At 42.4% G+C, this 20,391-nt stretch overlaps 1 protein-coding gene across 7 annotated transcripts in view; it reads right to left on the minus strand.

Annotated features, from left to right (window-relative positions):
* The window catches only part of INTS10 (integrator complex subunit 10), a 45,127-nt gene that overhangs the window by 23,171 nt on the left and 1,565 nt on the right, over positions 1–20,391 (minus strand). For 3 of the 7 annotated variants that reach the window (XR_014832731.1, XM_003134201.5, XM_005672659.4), the window contains exons 3-11: positions 19,703–19,806; positions 18,741–18,880; positions 16,290–16,371; positions 15,146–15,286; positions 14,267–14,438; positions 13,125–13,294; positions 12,076–12,209; positions 2,218–2,371; positions 764–846 (exon numbers count right to left, since the gene is read on the minus strand). Coding sequence is in view for 4 of the 7 variants with exons in the window: in XM_003134201.5 (XP_003134249.3) it covers positions 764–846; positions 2,218–2,371; positions 12,076–12,209; positions 13,125–13,294; positions 14,267–14,438; positions 15,146–15,286; positions 16,290–16,371; positions 18,741–18,880; positions 19,703–19,806 (1,180 nt within the window). In the remaining 3 variants the exon portion in view is untranslated. Of the gene's footprint in view, positions 1–196; positions 847–1,527; positions 2,375–12,075; positions 12,210–13,124; positions 13,295–14,266; positions 14,439–15,145; positions 15,287–16,289; positions 16,372–18,740; positions 18,881–19,702; positions 19,807–20,391 lie in introns of all 7 variants that reach the window. The other 4 variants (XM_013985011.3, XM_013985010.3, XR_014832733.1 and 1 more) reach the window with 3 other exon arrangements.

The following is a 20,391-nucleotide window of genomic DNA, read 5'->3' on the forward strand; positions in this document are numbered from 1 at the left end:
AACCACTGAGCCACGATGGGAGCTTTAAATGATGTTCATCTTTCATTTAAAGTAGAACCCTTGGAGGGGAGTTCCTGTCATGGCACAGGAGAAATGAATCTGACTAGGAACCATAAGGTTGCGGGTTTCAATCCCTGGCCTCGCTCGGTGGGTGGGTTAAGGATCTGGCATTGCCATGAGCTGTGGTGGAGGTCACAGAGGTGGCTCGATCCTATGTTCCCGTGGCTGTGGTGTAGGGTTGCAGGTGTGGCTCTGATTCGACCCCTAGTCTAAGACCCTCCATATGGCACAGGTGCATCACATCGCATCAAATCCTTGGGCTTCCTGTTCTGGCTCAGGGATAATGAACCCAACTAGTATCCATAAGGACCTATGTTTGATCTACGGCCTTGCTCCGAGGGTTAAGGATCTGGTGTCGCTGTGGCTGTGGTGTAGGCCAGCAGCTGCAGCTCCAATTCATCCCCTAGCCTGGGAACTTCCATATGCTGCACACGCGGCCCTAAAAAGCACAAAAATGAAGTAGAATGCTTACTTTCACTGAGGGATGTGACCGGACACACCATAAGTACCACAGAAGATGTGGCCCTGTGTTTGGAGTTACTCTGAGATGAAAGTGGACCACAATCCCTCTGCTACTGAAGACAGAACTCACATCTTCAGAGCAGGGGCCAGTGCAGAGAGGGAACACACATGCCTTCGTGCTGAGGATGTTCGCAGAACCACAGCGTGGTGCAGACAGGTCCTTGCACACACATCACACTACCTGATAGATGATCACGTCATTGAGGAAGATTCGCAGCCAAAGCCAAGTATCTGTCTTCCACGCCAAACAAATTCTCGTAAATTCTGAGCAAGAATTCAAAAGCAAATTTACCAAAAATATGTAACATGGAAGCGGAGAATAAAACTCACAAACCCATCAAGGGAACAACAGTCAGAGAAACAAATTACCAAAAAAGGGATGTAACTTTAGACTCTGATTTCTAAAACGATGGTCCAGCTTTTCAGTTAGATAGTGAAGTTGGAGCAGAAGAATGCTTACTAGTAACATACAAGCAATGTTCTTATCAGGCACCCACACCTCCCAAGATGCTAAGAGCTACTCACAATGCTCTTCACGCATTATTTCACTTACCCTTTAAACTACTTTGCTTTCACTCAGTTAAAATAATAAAAACATGACGCTAAACGTTTCAATCATTGTTTAAAAAGTCAATTTATAACTAAAGGAAAAAATCCCCTCCAGGAGTTCCCGTCATGGCTCAGCAGTAACCAAACTGACTAGTATCCATAGGGACAGGGGTTGGGTCCCTGGCTTCGCTCAGTGGGTTAAGGATCAGGCGTTGCCGTCAGCTGTGGTGTAGGTCGCACACGTGGCTCAGACCCTGCATTGCTGTGGCTGTGGCACAGGCTGGCAACTACAGCTCCAATTCGACCCCTAGCCTGGGAACCTCCATAGGCTGTGGGTGAGACCCTATAAAGCCAAAAAAAAAAAAAAAAAAAAAAAAAAAAAAAATTATCTCCAGCAGTCACACACCTGTCCACAATTCTAGACATGACAAGGAGAAACTGAACGATGTGATGTTTACTTAGAAAATACCACACGACACATGGGACAAGGGAACTATAGAGGTATGTGACAGAAGCAGGCCAGGGACGAATGTCCACTGGCTAAAAAGAAAGTAATAGCCTTGATCCCAAAGTTTAGAAAGCTCTCCTGGTGAGCAAAGTGCTAGTGATCTCTTAACAATGTTGAAATACTCAATAGTTTTAAATTCATACAGAGAAAACTCCCTCTAGTTTATCTCTGTATTCCAAACAGGCTTTAGCACTACCTTTTGTATAGGTGGAAAGAGATACAAAGCAATGGGACAGAACAATAAAAGCAAAAAATGACCCAGCAAGATGGAAAAAAAAAAAAAAAAAAAAGCCCATCAATATAAATTTATAAAGGAAAGACCAAAAACTCTCCCTGCAAATCCACCCAAACCCTGATTCCAATACACGAGGGTGTCCTCGGCTAATAGGTGAATAAATCTGAGTGATAACCGATTAGGTACACTGCTCAAAAAAAGAATCCTATACAATGTGTGAACTACTGCAATCAATTTAATAAGCCATCAATGCCTTGACATTTCAAATAGAATAATGACCTTTTCTGGCATGATGATTTTATGTAAAACAGTAGAATGGCACAAAAGGACAAGCAAGTCTTACCCTTGTCAAGGAACTCTAGGGAACAGAGCAGCTCCCAGCTCTCCCTGGCCAGCTTAAAGCTTTCTAACACCTCGATCGAGTTAGCAAGTTCTGCCTTATTGACAACAATGTGACGATTCCTTCCTTTTGTCGAACAGTCTTCATCGTCCGAACTCTGCTTAGAGAATGTGAAGGACATGGTTAGTTTAAAGCTATAAAAATCATCCCTACAGAGAAATCAGGAGAGAAGATAGTCGACTTGAAGGACTGGAGCTCACCTCCTACCACAAAAACACCAAAAATCACAACTAGCTGCTGAATAACCATCAACAAAAAAGGCTGGAACCTACCAAAAAAGATATTGTACACACAAAGCCAAAGTCACATGAAACAGTGAAAGGGGCGCTTTGCAACATAATCAAATCCCATACCTGCCAGGAGGGCAACACAAAAAGTGTAAAATTATATTGCAGAGATTCTCCCCCAGGAGTGAGAGTTCTGAGCCCCATATCAGGCCCCCACCCTTCTCTATCAGAAGGAGGCACTTCCAGAGCATTTGGCATTAAAGGCCAGAGGGACCATTAGCAGGACTGGGGGAAACAGAGATTCCTCTCCTGGAGGACACACTGAGGTTTCACATGCACTGAGACTCAAGGTAAAGCAGTGACTCCATAGAAGCCTGGGCCAGATCTACCCATGGGCCTTACAGGGTCTCCTGGGGAGGTGGAATGTGGTTGCAGCTCACTGAGAAGGCAAGGACACTGGTGGCAGAGGGTCCTGGGGATAATCACAGGCATGAGCTCTCCTGGAGGTTGCCATTTTGGAGTGACACCTGGCCCCACCCAATGGCCCACAGGTTCCAATGCTGGAGTGCCCCAAGCCAAACCACCAACAGGGTGGGAATACAGCCTCACCCATTAGCAGAGAGGCTGCCAAAAGTCTTACTGAGCCCATAGTCACCTCTCATCATATCCTTGATGGGGCTCTGTCCACCAAAGGGCCAAGACCCAGATCTACCCATCAGTGGGCAGACACCAGTCCCTCCACCAGGAAGCCTGCACAAGCCCCTGGACCAACCTTACCTGCCAGGGGGCAGAAACCAGAAGCAAGAGAAACTACAATCCTGCAACCTGCAGAATGGACACCATAAACACGGAAAGTTAGACAAAATGAGGAAGTCAAGGCATATGTTCCAGATGAAGGAACAAGATAAAACCCCAGAACTAAGCAAAGTGGAGACAGGCGATCTACTTGAAAAAGAATTCAGATTAATGAGAGTAAATGTAATCCACAATCTCAGGAAAAGAATGTAGGCACAGACTGAGAAGATACAAGAAATGTTTAACAAACAAGAGGATTTAAGTAACAAGCAAATCAGAGATGAACAATACCATAACTGAAATGAAAAACAGGAATGATTCAATAGCAGAATAAATGAGGCAGAAACCAATAAGTGAGCTTGATGACAGACTGGGGGAAATCACTGCCATGGAGCAGAATAGAGAAAAAAGAATGAAGAGAAATGAAGGCAGTTTAGCCAAAAACTTCCCTAACATGGGAAAGGAAACACTCAAGTCTAGGAAGTGCAGAGAGTTACAATAGGGGGATAAACCCAAGGAGCAACATGTCAAGATATATATTTTTCAAACTGACAAAAATTAAAGACAAAAGACTAAAAGCAAGAAGAGAAAAGTAACGAAAGAGACAAGGAAATTCCCATTAGGTTATCAGCTGATTTTTCAGTGGAAACTCTGTAGGCCAGAGAGGAGTGGCATGATATACTTCAAGTGATGAAAGGGAAAAACCTACAGCCAAGAATACTCTACCCAGCAAGGCTCTCATTCAACAGAGAAATCCAAAGCCTTACAGACAAGCAAAAGCTAAGAGAATTCAGCACCACCAAACCAGCATTACAACCACTGCTAAAGGAACTTCTCTAAGTGGAAGGAAAAAGGCCACAACCAGTAACAAGAAAACTGTAAATGGGAAAGCTCATCAGGGAAGGCAAATATACAGTAAAGGTAGGAAATCATCCACGCACAAATATAATATCAAACCCAGTAATTTTGAGTGGAGGAGAGGACAAATGCAGGATACTGGAAAGTCATTTGAAATTAAGTGACCAGCACCTTAAAACAATCTCACATGTATATAGATTGCTATATCAAAACCTCATGGTAACAGCAAATCAAAAATCTACAAGACATGCAGACACACACACAAAAGCAATCCAAACACAACACTAAAATCGTTATCAAATCATAGGAGAACAAAAGAGAAAGAGAAGAAAAACGATACAGAAAAACAAACCCAAAACAATGAACAAAATGGCAATAAGAACGTATATATTGATTATTACCTTAAATGTAAAAGGAATAAATGCTCCAACCAAAAGACACAGACTGGCTAAATGGACACAAAAACAAGACCTGTATATATGCTGTCTATAGGCGACCCAGATCTAGGGTCTAGGGATGCATACAGACTGAAAGTGACAGGATGGAAAAAGTATGCTTCACAACTGGAAATCAAAAGAAAGCTGGAGTTGCAGTATTCCTATCAGTCAAAATATACTTTAAAACACAGGCTATCATAAGAGACAAAGAAGGACTATATAATAATGATCAAGGGATCAATACAAGAAGAAGATATAATAATTGCAAATATATATGCACCCAACACAGGAGTACCTCAATATAGAAGGCAAATGCTATCAGCCTAAAAGGAGAAACTGACAATAACACAATTAATAGTGGAGGACTTTTAACATTCTACTCATATCAACAGACATATCATCCAGACAGAAAATCAATAAGAAAACACAAGCCTTAAGTGACACATTAGACCAGAGGGACTTATTGATATTTATAGAACATCCGATCTGAAAGCAGCAAAATACACATTCTTCTCAAGTGCACATGGAACATTCTCCAGGATAGATCACATGCTGGGGCACAAAGTAAGCCTCAATAAATTTAAGCAAATTGAAATCATATAAAGTATTTTTGACCACCACACTATGAGTTTAGAAATTACAGGAAAAAAACCTGTAAAAACCAGAAACTCATGGAGGCTAAACAAAATGTTACTAAACAACCACTGAAGAAGTCAAAAAATACCTCAGACAGAAGTTCCCATCATGGCTCAGGAGTTAACAAATCTGACTAGCATTCATGAGAATGCAGGTTTGATCCCTGGCCTTGCTCACTGGATTAAGGATCTGGTGTTGCAGTCAGCTGTGGCATAGGTCACAGATGCAGCTCAGATCCTGCACTGCTGTGGTGTAGGCCAGCAGCTACAGGTCCAATTCGATACCTAGCCTGGGAACCTCCATACGCTGCAGGTGCAGCCCTAAAAACAAACAAACAAACAAACAAACAACCCTACGGACAAATGAAAACACAATCACAACAATTTAAAACCTATGGGCCAGGAGTTCCCGTCATGGCGCAGTGGTTAACGAATCCGACTAGGAACCATGAGGTTGCGGGTTCGGTCCCTGCCCTTGCTCAGTGGGTTAACGATCCGGCGTTGCCGTGAGCTGTGGTGTAGGCTGCAGACTCGGCTCGGATCCCGCGTTGCTGTGGCTCTGGTGTAGGCCGGTGGCTACAGCTCCGATTCGACCCCTAGCCTGGGAACCTCCATATGCCGCGGGAGCGGCCCAAGAAATAGCAACAACAACAACAACAACAACAACAAAAAGACAAAAAAAACCAACAACAACAACAACAAAAAAAACCTATGGGCCAAAGCAGTTCTAAGAGGGAAGTTTGTGGCAATACAACCTTACCTCAGGAAACAAGAAAAATCTCAAATAAATAATACTAACTTTTCACTTACAGCAACCAGAGAAAGATGAACAAAACTCAAAGTTATGATAGAAACCCTCCAGAAAGTGGGCACAGAGGGAACCTACCTCAACATAGTAAACACCATATATGACAAACCTACAGCTAACATCATTCTCAATGGTGAAAAGGTAAAAGAATTCTCACTAAGATCAGAAACAAGAAGAGGATGTCCACTCTTGCCACTTCTTTTCAACATAGTTTTGGAAGTCCTAGCCATGGCAATCAGAGAAGAAAAAGAAATAAATGGGATCTAAATTGGAAGGAAGAAGTAAAACTATCACTGCTGCAGATGACATGATACTGTACCTAGAGAATCCTAAAAATGCTACCAGAAAATGGTTAGAGCGCATCAATGAATTTGATAAAGTTGCAGGATACAAAATTAATACACAGAAATTAACTGCATATCTATATATTAATAATGAAAGAGCAAAAAGAGAAATTAGGGAAACAATCCCATTTATCATAGCATCAAAAAGAATAAAATACCTACAAATAAACCTACCTTAAAGACAAAAGGCCAGTACTCTGAAAACTATAACATGCTGAGGAAAGAAATCAAAGATGATACAAACAGATGGAAAGATATACCATGCTCTTGGACTGGAAGAATCAATATTGTCAAAATGACTATATTACCCAAGGCAAGCTAAAGATTCAATGCAATCCCTATCAAATCACCAATGGCATTTTTCACAGAACTAGGACAAAATACCAAAAAAAAAAAAAAAAAAATTGGAAACAAAAAAGATCCCTAATAGCCAAAGCAATCCTAAGAAAGAAAAATGGAGCTGGAGGAATCAGGCTTCCAGACCTCAGACTATACTACAAAGTTAGAATCATCAAAACAGTAGGGTTATGGCACAAAAACAGAAATGGAGATCAATGGAACAGGATACAAATCCCAGAAATAAATCCACATACCTATGGTCAACGAATGTATGACAAAGGAGGCAAGACTGTACAATGGAGAAAAGACAGTCCCTTCAGTAAGTGGTGCTGGGAAAACTGCACAGCCACATGTAAAAGAATGAAATTAGATCACTTCCTAACACCATACACAAAAATAAACTTCAAATGGATTAAAGACCTAGATATAAGACCAGACACTATAAAACTCTTAGAGGGAAACATAGGCCAAACACTCTCTGACATAAATGACAGTAACATCTTCTCAGATCCACCTCTTAGAGTAATGACAGTAAAAACCAAAAACAAACAAATGGGACTTAAAAGTTCTTGCACAGAAGAGGAAACCCTAAACAAAACGAAAAGACAACCCACAGAATGGGAGAAAATATTTGCAAATGAAATGACTGACAAGGGATTAATCTCCAAAATATATAAACACCTCCCACAGCTCAATATCAAAAAAACCAAGCAACCTCATCCAAAAATGGGCAGAAAATCTAAACAGACATTTCTCCAAAGAAGACACACAGATGGCCAAAAAACATGATACTCAACATCACTAATTATGAGAGAAATGCAAATCAAAACTACTGTGAGGTACCACCTTATACCAACCAGAATGGCCATCATCAAAAAGACTACAAACAATAAATACTGGGAGTTCCCGGAGAGGCTCAGTGGTTAATGAACCCAACTAGGAACTATGAGGTTGTGGGTTCGCTCCCTGGCCTTGCTCAGTGTGTTAAGGATCTGGCGTTGCCATGAGCTGTGGTGTAGGTCACAGATGCACGCAGATCCCACGTTGCTATGGCTCTGGTGTAGGCTGGTGGCTACAGCTCTGATTAGACCCCTGGCCTGGGAACCTCCATATGCCGTGGGAGCAGCCCCAGAAAAGACAAAAAAACCCAAACCAACCAACCAAAAACAAAAACAAAAACAAAAAAAACCCCAATAAACACTGGAGAGGGTGTGGAGAAAATGGAGCCCTCTTACACTGTTGGTGGGAATGTATACTGGTTCAATCATTATGGAAAACAATACAGAGAGTCCTCAAAAAACTAAAAATAGCAATCCCACTCCTGGGCATCTATCCATAGAAAACTATGACTTGAAAAGATATACATACTCCAGTGCTCACTGCAGCACTAAATACAATAGCCAAGAAATGGAAGCCACCTAAATGTCCATCAACAGAGGAGTGAATAAAGGAATGAAATAATGGCATTTGCAGCAACAGGGATGGACCTAGAGATTATCATACTAAGTGAAGTTAGACAGTGAGAGACAAACATCATATGTTATCACTTATATGTGGAATCTTAAACAAAGGATACAAATGAACTTATTTGCAGAACGGAAACAGACTCAGACTTTGAAAAACTTATGGTTACCAAAGGGGACAGGTTGGTGGGGAGGAATGGACTGGGGTTTGGGATGGAAATGTTCTAAAATTAGATTGTGATGATGATTGTGCAACTATAAATATAATAAAAGCACTGAATTTAAAAAAACAAAGAAAATCACATCAACCCCCCCAAATAAAACTTAAAGTCAGTAGAAAGAAAGAACTTATAAAGATCATAACAGAAATAAATGAAATAGAGATGAAGAAAACAATAGGAAAGATCAATGTAACCAAAAGCTGGTCCTTTGAAAAGATAAACAAAATTGATCAGCCTTTAGCCAGACCCATCAGGAAAAAAAGGGAGAGGGCTCAAATCAATAAAATTAGAAATGGAAAAAGAAGAAATCACAACCGACACCACAGAAATAACAATGGATCATAAGAGACTACTACAAGCAATTATATGCCAATAAAATGAACATCCTAGAAGAAACGGACAAAGTCTTAGAAAGGTACAACCTTCCACGACTGAACCAGGAAGAAATAGAAAATGCGAACAGACCAATTACAAGTACTGAAATTGAAACTGTGATTAAAAAACTTCCAACAAACAGAAGTCCAGGACTAGATGGCTTCACAAGTGAATTATATCAAATATTTAGAGATGAGTTAACAGCATTCTGGAACTATTCCAAAAAACTTTAGAGGAAGAAACATTCCCCAATCACACTGATACCAAAACCAGACAAAAATACCACACACACACACACACAAAAGAAAGAAAACTGCAGACCAATAACACTGATGAACATAGATGCAAAGATCCTCAACAAAATACTAGCAAATCATAACCAGCAATACATTAAAAGGATCATACACCGTGAGTGAGTGGAATTTATCCCAGGGATGGAAGGGTTCTTCAATATCTGCAAATCAATCAATGTGATACACTACATTAACAACTGAGGAATAAAAACCATATGATCTTCTCGATAGATGCAGAAAAAGCTTTGGATACAAATCAACATCTACTTATAAAAACTCTCCAGAAAGTGCGTGTACAGGGAATTTACCTCAACATAATAAAGGCCATACATGACAAACCCACAGCAAAAATCATACTCAACCGTGAAAGGGTGAAAGCAATCCCTCTAAGACCAGGCACAAGACAAGGATGTCCACTCTTGCCACTTTTATTCAACATAGCCATAGCAATCAGAGAAGAAAAAGAAATAAAAGGAATCCAAATTGGAAAGGAAGAAGTAAAACTGTCATTGTTTGCAGATAACATGATACTATATATACACACAATGAAATATTACTCAGCCATAAAAAAGAATGAAATAATGCCATTTGCAGCAATGTGGATGGACCTAGAGATTATCATACTAAGTGATATGAGTCAAAGACAAATATTAGGGTTATGGAAGGGGAGGGGGAGTGATAAATCAGGAGTCTGGTATTAACAGATGCACACTACTGTATATAAATAGATAAGCAACAAGGACCTACTGTATACAGCACAGGAAGCCACATTCAACACCCTGTAATAACCTATGGAAAAGAACCTGAAGCTGCACATCTGAAACACAATATTCTAAATCAACTACAGTTTAAAAGAAAAAAGCTCCAATCCTTAAGCTAATCTCAGAAAAAAACTGGCATTTCCGTCCCACAACTCACCTTTCACCCAATTCCCTGACAGCTGGGGATCTTGCTGACCCACCCTACTTAACATCATATTGTAGTAGTGTCATACTCAATAGTAACATACACGCCAATCCCTTTTGCACCCCAAACCCACCTGCCAGGCATCCGAGTTTGCCAGGGTCCTGCTCCTGCCGGGAGTGGGCAGTCAGACACAGTTACATGAATGCTGCGTTCACTGCTGTGGTGACTCAGGGACACATTTTTGCCTCAAAACGAGACCAGGAGTTTACAGAGGGGACCTCAGATGTGGTGGGGATAGTGTGGAGTCCAAACTATTTGTAAACTTTTGAGAAATTGATTTTGAAATGTAAAGTACACTCTGAAGCAAGACGCCTGATCACCAGGAAGGTACTCAAGCGTGTGTGGGTGGGTGGGAACACACTGCCCACAGAGAGGAGCCCCCTGGGTCCAGGGCACTTAGTCTCGGGGAGAACTGCCAGCCCACTGCAGGGGGCAGCCACCGTCAGGGGCCATCGTTATTTGAGACTTCAGTTATTAAAGGGAGGCAGACACCTGCATTGTGAGGAGAAAGCGCCCAATTTTTAGATGCTAGGTTACCAAAAACAAAATACCATGAGTAAAACACAACAGGTCTGTGAGCTGAGCTCCGGGGCCACCAGGTATGTCCTCTGCAATGGGACAAAAAGATCTGGCTGAATTTGCATCAGGTGAGGCAGAGTAGGGGATGGAGATCCCAGATGGCCTGCAGGGCCAGGGCACAAGAGCAGAGCCTGCCAGGTTACACAGGACAGGTGACAAATGGAAGGAGGAACAGAGGGGCTGGAAGGCTAAACAACTCTACCACAGGCTGGACCCAAACTCGGGAGGCAGAATGGGAATCCTTTCAAGCACCACAATGTCACGAGAGGCCTCTGGGGGCTCAGGCTCTGTTCATATGCCCAGGACACTGGGGTGGACAAGACAAGGTCACTGGCCCTGTGGAGCTTGTACTCTGGTGAGAGGACATGGGGAACCAACCAAGCAACTAAGGACTGAAAAGTCTGCAAAGCCTAAAATATTCACCATTGGGCTTTTTACAAAGAAAGGGAGCAGAGTCCTGATGTCCCCACTGTCACGATACACGACAGGCCTCCACTAAAGCTTTCCTTGCAAGAAAGGATTCCTCTGCTTAAAAAGTTTGAAAACTGTGGAGATCCCCCTGTGGTGCAAGAGGATTGGTGGCGTTTCTGGAGCACTGGGACGTGGGTTCGATACCCGACCCGGCACAGTAAATTAAGGATCCAGCATTGCCACAGTTGTGGCTAAGGTCACAACTGTGGCTTGGATCTGATCCCTGGCCCAGGAACTCCATATGCTGTGGGGCAGCCAAAAAAGAAAAAAAAAAAAGAGTCTGGAAACTAGTGTTGTATGCAGGCTGGCCGGCCGCCTGGCCAAACCGGAAGACTAATGATTCTTCACACCCTCTGGCTTCTTGCATCTTTGTGCAAACTGTCGCCTCTTGACAAAATCCCAATTCCAAACAATAACCGCCTAAACATCCTGCAAGGCTGACCTGATGCCCAAAGCTCACCTCCTTCATGAAACCTTTCCAACATCTCTCCTGGGGCTGTAATGACTTCCCACCCTGACTGGTGGCCGAGAGACTCCCCATTCTGCAGCCAGCACCCACCACAGCTCTACATGTCCAAGGCAGCTCATCTGGTTTTGTCCTTTAATCAACACCATTCACACAGGTATAAATAACTCATACCAGGGTTTCTCGACCTCGGCACCACTGGCCTTTTGGGCTGGGTAACTCTGTCGTGTGCTGTCCTGCACACGGTAGCGTGTTTAGCTACATTCCGGCCCCCACTCACTAGATGCTAAAGGCAACCCCTCCCCACTGAGCCATGCCCATCAAAAATGTCCTCGGTCGTTGCCAAATATGCCAGGGAGCAGAACCACCTCTCCGCTGAGAACCACCAATTTATCCATGAATTCTATCTCACAATGAAAAGACCTAAGCTTTATTAATTTAGCTCCAAAGCCCTATTTTATGAATTTCATTTCTAGCAAACCATAAACATGTAATCTGTTAACACATGCATCTGAGAGGATTACCATGGTTTTCTCTCTTCCCTCGGCTAGTTTCCTCTTTTTATGAATGTGTTTATTGCGATCCACTTCTACATCACCATACACATTCGCCACGTCCTCGAGAAGAACCAGCGGAACTTGGCTCGGGGCATTAGGACCTGTGGAGGGAGGGAAAACAGCAACACTGAAGACGGCCGCAAAAATCAAGGGAGGACTTGATATCAGCTGGAAGTACACTCAACCGTCACATGAAAATGTAAGTCATTGATCCCAATTGGGTAAGTCAGTACGGACACACAGAAATAAAAGACTGCACAGATATACCCCAAGCTGATGATAACGGTTCTGTGGATTACAAGTGAAAGCACCTTCTTTGTATCTGGAGCCATAAAATTACCCAAAAAAGTAAGTCTACAAAGTTATGGTTAGAAATTCCAAACAAATGTATGAAATACCACAGGCTACACTGGAAGTATTGTAGGTGATCTTACCCTCTTTTCTACTTTTCACATTTTCTACACTCTATATGCATGATTATTTTAAAAATCTTTGTTTACTGCCAAGTGTGAAATCATCAATACTTTGCTATAGCTGCTGTTTTTTCAAAATAGAGGCACTTGGTATCTGTGTTTAGTTTCGCAGTACCATTTCATCCTTTGATAGAGTTTTTAACGCAAATGACCTTACCTAAAAACCACCAAAAAGAGTTCCCACTGTGTCTCAGCGTAAAGGGATCTGACTAGCATCCATGAGGACACAGGTTCGATCCCTGGCCTCATTCAACAGGTTAAGGATCTGGTGTTGCTGTGAGCTGAGGTGTAGGTCACAGCCACGGCTTGGATCTGGCATTGTTGTGGCTGTAGTGCAGGCCAATTTGACCCAGAGCCTGGGAACCTCCATATGCTGCAGATACAGCCCTAAGAGACAAAAAAAAAAAAAAAAACCCACCGCCAACTAATAAAAGCACTATCATCACCCTCGCAGTTATTTGGATCCAAGAACAACATTAAGGTAAACATTTTCATCTTCCTCACTGTCCCCAATGAGGCCACTCTTCAAACTCTTCAACCAACCTTGGAATAGAGATGGTTGTATGCTGTTGACGTACTGGAATGCATTCTTAAAGAAGACCAACATGGTGGAATAAACCACTTGGTTCTTATATTTTGCATGAGCTTCACTATCAAAGTTGTTCATGTATCTGCAGAGATCCTTCATTCTATGCAAAATATCACTGTAGCTTCTGAAAGAGGAAGGATAAAAATCATTAAAATCACTCCAGCTTCGTCAGCAAAATGCCCAGAGAAAAGCCCCAACGGAATGCTTACATTTACCAAATGTGGCTCTAGGCATGTAAAATTACCCTTCACGGTCTGCTTAGGCGTGCAAATCCCTTTCTGAATTAGAGCAGGGATCAGGCCACAAGTTTGTGACACAAACATGCCAAGTAGCTTCTCTCCCTTCTGAACACCAAGGAGTGCTTCAAACTCAACAGCCTCTTGAGAGTTCACGCTTCCACTGGGAATAAACTGAAAAACCATACTCTTTTGTGTAAACACTGAGTAATATAGAATTTGCCCAGAGAGAAGTGTACCTATACATTGCATGCTTTTAGAAAAAAAGTGTTTTGGGGGTGTGCCTATCATGGCTTAGTGGTAACGAAACCAACTAGTATCCATGTGGATGCAGGTTCGATCCCTAGCCTCTCTCAGTGGGTTAAGGATCTGGTGCTGCTGTGAGCTATGGTACAGGTCACAGATGCAGCTTGGATCCCACATTGCTGTGGCTGCAGTGTAGGCTGACAGCTGTAGCTCTGATTTGACCTCCAGCCTGGGAACGTCCATATGCTGCCAGTGCAGTCCTAAAAAGACCCAAAAAAAGAAAGAAAAAAGTGTTTTTGTGTTTTCTTTTTTTCTTTTTTGTCTTTTGTCTTTTTAGGGCTACGTCCACAGCATATAGAGGTTCCCAGCCTAGGGTCGAATTGGAGCTGTTGCCAACGGCCTACACCAGAGCCAGAGCAACTAGGGATCCAAGCTGCATGTGCGGCCTACAACGCCGGATCCTTAACCCACTGAGCGAGGCCAGGGACTGAACCCGTGACCTCATGGTTCCTAGTCGGATTCATTTCCACTGCGCCACAATGGGAACTCATGTTTTGTGCTTTAGACATTATGAGAAAATTTGTTAGGCAATCCCGAAATGAATACTGTTTTACCGTCTTCCTTTATCCATCTGCCATTCACATCTTGCTCCAACAACATTCAAAATCTTAAACAATCTCTCCCAGGGATCCACGATCTGGGACGATTTTTCAGTCAGCCCTTCTATGATGTACTTCTGAGAGCTACGTTTGCTGGGCGACATTAAGTCAGATGTTTCTTGGGCACCTGAGATGTGAGGAAAAAGTAGCTGACAATCAATAATAACCACTTACTACTTATGCGCTACTTCTAAAGAAAAAAAATGCCTGAACCTCCCCACACTCAAAAAGCAAGAGCGCAGAATCTCAATGTGTTGTGTACTTTGTTTAATGACCCACAACCAGCTGGTGGTATAGCAGGAGGTGACTTCTGACCTGTGGCACGCGTACGGAGCAAACGATTCTGTTCGGCAGGTTTGCTGTTGCAATGGAGGAGTAAAACTGGTTTCAGAAAAGTCTCATCTCCTACCTGTGGTATTTTCTCCTAGGGATTGTCTTTTACATTTTATTTTGTTTTTGTTTTTTGTTTTTTTTCAGGGCCTCACTCGCAGGATATTGAAGTTCCCAGGCTAGGGATCAAACTGGAGCTACAGCTGCCAGCCTACGCCACAGCCACAGCCACAGCCACACGGGATCCAAGCCGCGCCTGTGACCTACACCACAGCTCACAGAAATGCAGTCCTTAACCCACTGAGCAAGGCCAGGGATCCAACCTGCATCCTCATGGATACCAGTTGGATTCATTTCTGCTGTGTCACAACAGAAACTCCTAGGGATCATTTTTTAGAAAGACTATCAAATTGGCATGCATCCAGGAGAATAATCAGAATGCTTAGGCATTTCTGAGCTTGACATTTTAGAAAACAAAATAAATTGCAGGATACTCCTACTTACCTTGATGCTGATTCTCTATCTGAGTAGACCTAGTGACATAATTGATATAAAATTCAGCTGCTTTGTTCAAGTACTTGTATAGCAAGTTGGCAGGCAACCGGACATCATGGTTGTTAATTATCAGAGGAAGGACATCACAAACTGTTGAAAGGATAGTGAGAAAAAACTGATTCAGTTGTTTGTCTCTTCTAGGGTTCTGGCAACAAAATTTCCTTTCAAATTCACTCATGTAGTATCTAACATATGGCGGGGGGAAAAACTCTTCTAGCACATTTATCTAAAAGCCACAGTCCAAAAAAAAAGAAAAAAAAAAGTTTAACCAAATAAGGAGTTCCCGTTGTGGCGCAGCAGAAACAAATCCAACTAGTAACCATGAGGTTGAGGGTTTGATCCCTGGCCTTGTGCAGCAGGCTAAGGATCTGGTGTTGCCATGAGCTGTGGTGTAGGTCACAGACGTAGCTCAGATCCTGCGTTGCTGTGGCTGTGGCATAGACCATCAGCTGTAGCTCCGACTGGACTCTTAGCCTGGGAACCTCCATATGCCGCAATGCAGCCCTAAAAAGAAAAAAGAAAAAAAAAAAAAAAAAAAAAAAGCCGCAGTACAGAACGACATCAGTGGATGGAGTTATTAGCAAGGAAACCCTCAGGCAGATTCTACATTGTGGATGATGTTCGGGTGGAAATTCAGGTGTTTGTTATCGTGCTTCATATTTAAGTACAAGGTTACACATATTCTTTCAGAGGTATCAACTATTACATAATAAAAGTTTAAGTGTTCCCACCGTGGCACAGTGGGTTAAGAACCTGACTGCAACGGCTCGGGTCCCTGTGAAGGTGCAGGTCTGATCCCCGGCCCGGCGCGGCGGGTTAAAGGATCTGGCACTGCCACAGCTGTGGCTCGGATTCAATTCCAGGCTTAGGAACTTCCACATGCTGTGGATGAGGCCATTAAAAAAAAATATTTAGACGTTGCTTAAAATGCTTTCCGGACTGAAGGAAAAACAAAAAAAAAATCCAAGGATTTAAACTCTATAACGCGAAAAGTTCCTCTGCTTTCCACAAACAACCTTATTTCTAAAATGGCACTCACTCCAGTATATTCTACTTACCTTAAGGAATTAATACAAAATGTGATTTTTCTTACCAAATAATTTTCTAAAGCAGTTAACAGGAGATTCTTGCTCTTCAATAGTTTCAGCCTCTAATAGTGCTTCCCCAAGGCCAACCTGTATGAAAATACAATTTATCATTTAAATGTGTTACAGTTTCAGATGTTGGAATTACATGAAAAAAAGCGTATTTTATTTACCACATAATTTGTACATTCAAACTTCCCGAAGAAATTCTCGTTTTAAAGATGAAAACAAAAGCACCCATCGGCGACATTCACCTGACTAGACTCAGTTATTCTCCTCTGAACTAATAAAATTAAAATGCTAACAAGATGTCTAGAAACTTAAAGGAAGGATTAAAGGAAGGACTGGAATGAGTTAGAATGGTAATAGAGACGTAGATGTTTTTCTAAGAAATGTGGAAACTAACTTTACTCTTCACGTCAAGGTGTGTTATGTAGACAAAGCTTAGCACTTTCAAGAGCTGCCAGGAGTAGCCAGCCATCAGCCTGGAAATACCACCTCTCCATTACTGACGCCCTACTACAGTAGAAAGCTGGCTTGTCAAAATCCAACAAGATGTCTGCAACCTCTTCCATGCAAAGCACCTGAGGATGCAGGGGGTGGGAGCGGGAGAACGATGTGAAAGATGACCTGAGACAGGAAGTTAAAAGAGTAATGAGCAGGGAGTATATAAGAGGTTGAATAGTGTCCCCCCAAATTCATGTCCATGCACAATCTCAGAACATGACTTTATCTATTTTTTATCTTACAAGAAATGTCTTCGTAGATGCAGTTGGTTAAGATGAAGTCAGAATGGATTGGGGGGCTTTAAATCCAGCGACTAGCATCTTTATTAGAAAGTCATGTAAAGATACTGGGATGTAGACACACAAAAAAGGCCAGGTGACAAGAGAGACAGAAACTGGAGTGATGAAGACAAGGAATGGCAGGGCCTGCTGGCACCCACCAGAAGCCAGGGCGAGGCGGGCAGGCATCTGCTCCAGAGCCCTAACTGGGAGCACGGCCCTACCCATAACTTGCTTTTGAACTTCCAGCTTCCAGAACTATGAGAAAATAAGCTTGCTGTGTTAAGACACCCAGCTTCTGGTACTTTGTTAGAGCAGCCTTTGAAACAAATACACGAAGGAAGAGAGAGGGTTAACGGGGGGCCAGCAGCCAGAAGGGTGGAGAGGGAGAGAATAAGCAGAAAAGTTTGAATTAAGAGAGTTAATGATTTGAATCCCACAGCAACACGGATGCAACCAGATGATCATACTAAATGAAGTAAGTCAGACAGAGAAACACAAACATCACGTGAAATCACTTATAAGTGGAATCTAAAATATGACACAAATGAATTTACCTACAAAATAGAAACAGACTCATGGATGAGAACAGACGTGTGGTTGCCGTGGCGGAGGGGTTTGGAAGAGGGATGAACTGGGAGGTGGGGGTTACTAGATGTAAGCTATTATTATTATACATGGAGGGAATAAACGACAAGGTCCTGGAGTTCCCGTCGTGGCTCAGTGGTTAACGAATCTGACAAGGAGCTGCAAGGTCGTGGGTTTGATCCCTGGCCTTGCTCAGTGGGTTAAGGATCTGGCATTGCTGTGAGCTGTAGTGTAGGTCACAAACGCGGCTCGGATCCCGCATTGCTGTGGCTCTGGTGGAGGCTGGCAGCTACAGATCCGATTAGACCCCTAGCCTGGGAACTTCCATATGCCGCAGGAGCGGCCCTAGAAATGGCAAAAAGACAAAAAACAAACAAACAAAAAAACACAACAAGCTCCTACAGTACAGCACATAGAACTACATTCAGTGACCTATGAATGGGCAGAGTAGAGGAAAGTCAGTGTTCATACAGCAAAAGCATGTGAAAAACGCATCTTAGGACTACTTGAATACAATGGAATGGATTACTTTTTTTTTGTTTTTTTTTGGTCTTTTTAGGGCTGCACCCGCAGAAAATCTAGGTTCCTAGACTAGGGGTTGAATCAGAGCTGCAGCTGCTGCCCTATACCATAGCCACAGCCATGCCAGGTCCCAGTCATGTCTTTGACCTACACCGCAGCTCATGGCAACACTGGATCCCACTGGAACCCACTGACGGAGGCCAGGGATCGAACTGAGTCCTCATGGATACTACTTGGGTTCGTTACTGCTGAGCCACTAGGGGAACTCTGGAATGGATTACTTTTTTCCAACTTTACTGTATTCCACAAATTGCAGACAAGAAGCACTGTCAAAGCCTGGTGACTGTTTCCTTATACTGGTAAGACAACTTCAACTCGAAATTCATAGCTTGGTAACAGGGACGTCCTTTTAAACTTTACGACAACTTCCTCGCTGTGAGTTCAATCTTATCCAGTGCTCCTCAGAATTTCTTCTTTAAAATAATACACACTACAGCTCTTAAACATATAATGAATCCACCGGTCAATTTTTCTTTTGAGAAAAAGGAAAGGATCAAATCTTACCCCATGTTGCACCACTGTTTCAGGGAAGCGTCTCAACAGGAGAAGCAACATCTCTGATCGTTCCAAAGTGTTGAAGCATTGTTCTGTAACCTTTAGTAACATTTCACACTGGACCCGGCCAGGAAGAGTTTCAAATAAACCTGTATATGACACATTTCACTTTTAAAAGTTTCTTTCAGAAAGAAAACATGGAAGCAAAAGTGGAACTAAGACACTGTTGTGCATAGGATGAGATATGCTAAGTGAAAAATCACTATCATTGTACTTCATCTACACTCTGGAAGGCTTTTGGGTCAGAACATACGGGGCATGTTCACTAAATGACCATAAAACAAATTACTAGAACTTTCTCTCCTGTACCGTGGGGATCTGCCTAATCTACAGAGGCTTTCTGATTACTGTGGAACTTATTAAAAACATATTCAGGAGTTCCTGTCGTGGCGCAGTGGTTAACGAATCCAACTAGGAACCATGAGGTTGCGGGTTCAATCCCTGCCCTTGCTCAGTGGGTTAACGATCCGGCGTTGCCGTGAGCTGTGGTGTAGGTTGCAGACGCAGCTCAGATCCTGCGTTGCTGTGGCTCTGGTGTAGGCCGGTGGCTACAGCTCCGAATGGACCCTTAGCCTGGGAACCTCCATATGCCACGAGAGCGGCCCGAGAAATGGCAAAAAGACCAAAAAAAAAAAAAAAAAATATATATATATATATATATATATATATATATATATATATTCAGTTCCCCAGGCAAAGTGATAAATCTACATCCTTTAAGGAATTGTAAAGGGTTCTAAGCAAACGCTCAAGGGTCCAAGTGGCATCTTTTGTACAAGCTTGAGTTGCCAAGAACAAAACATACACAAGGGTACCAATAACACAGATGTGACCTTTTTGGGGGAAATTACTACACAGAATGTGGTATTCCAGAAATGGTAATTTATACATCATTATCACTTCATTCTTACTTCTTAAAAACTGGGTTTGTTTATCCTGTGAATCGTTTCTTAATGCTGATGTAATAAGGCTGATTTCTCTCCACACCACCGGCTGATCTGGGAAATTCACAAACCTATTTTTAAAATGAATGCATTAAATTAAAATGTCAGATTCCATACAGCATCCAAAAAAAGAAAATAAAACATTAGCATTGGAGAAAAATACATTTTACCTTATTCCACATGAATACAATCACGTACCAAAACAAACCAAGATAAAGATATAAAAATAAAAACTAAGGGACATTCCTGTTGTGGCTCAGCAGTAACAAGACCAACCAGCATCAGTGGGTTCAATCCCTGGTCTCAGTCAGTGGGTTAAGGATCTGGCGTGGCCGTGAGCTGTGGTGTAGGTCGCAGACATGGCTTGGATTCCAGTTTGCTGTGGCTGTGGTGTAGGCCGACAGCTGTCTCCAATTCAACCCCTAGTCCGGGAACTTCCATATTCCATAGTGCATCAAAATTTAAAATCTACCCTTTGACCATGAAGATCTAAGAATATAGTTTTACAGGGGAAAAAAAAAAAAAACCACCAAAATGTGACTATAAAACTGCTTACTGAAACGCTGAATATTATCTCAAGTAGGTGAAAACTATCCAAATGTCCAACAATAAGAGTGGTTAAAAAAAATGCTATGCAGGAGTTCTCCCTGTGGCAC

The sequence above is a fragment of the Sus scrofa genome, chromosome 17 (genome assembly GCF_054392235.1).
Source record: "Sus scrofa isolate SSC_HxYL_T2T_F1_AM1 chromosome 17, Sscrofa_HxYL_maternal_Yorkshire_Landrace_v2.0, whole genome shotgun sequence".
NCBI classification, from domain to species: Eukaryota; Metazoa; Chordata; class Mammalia; order Artiodactyla; family Suidae; genus Sus; species Sus scrofa.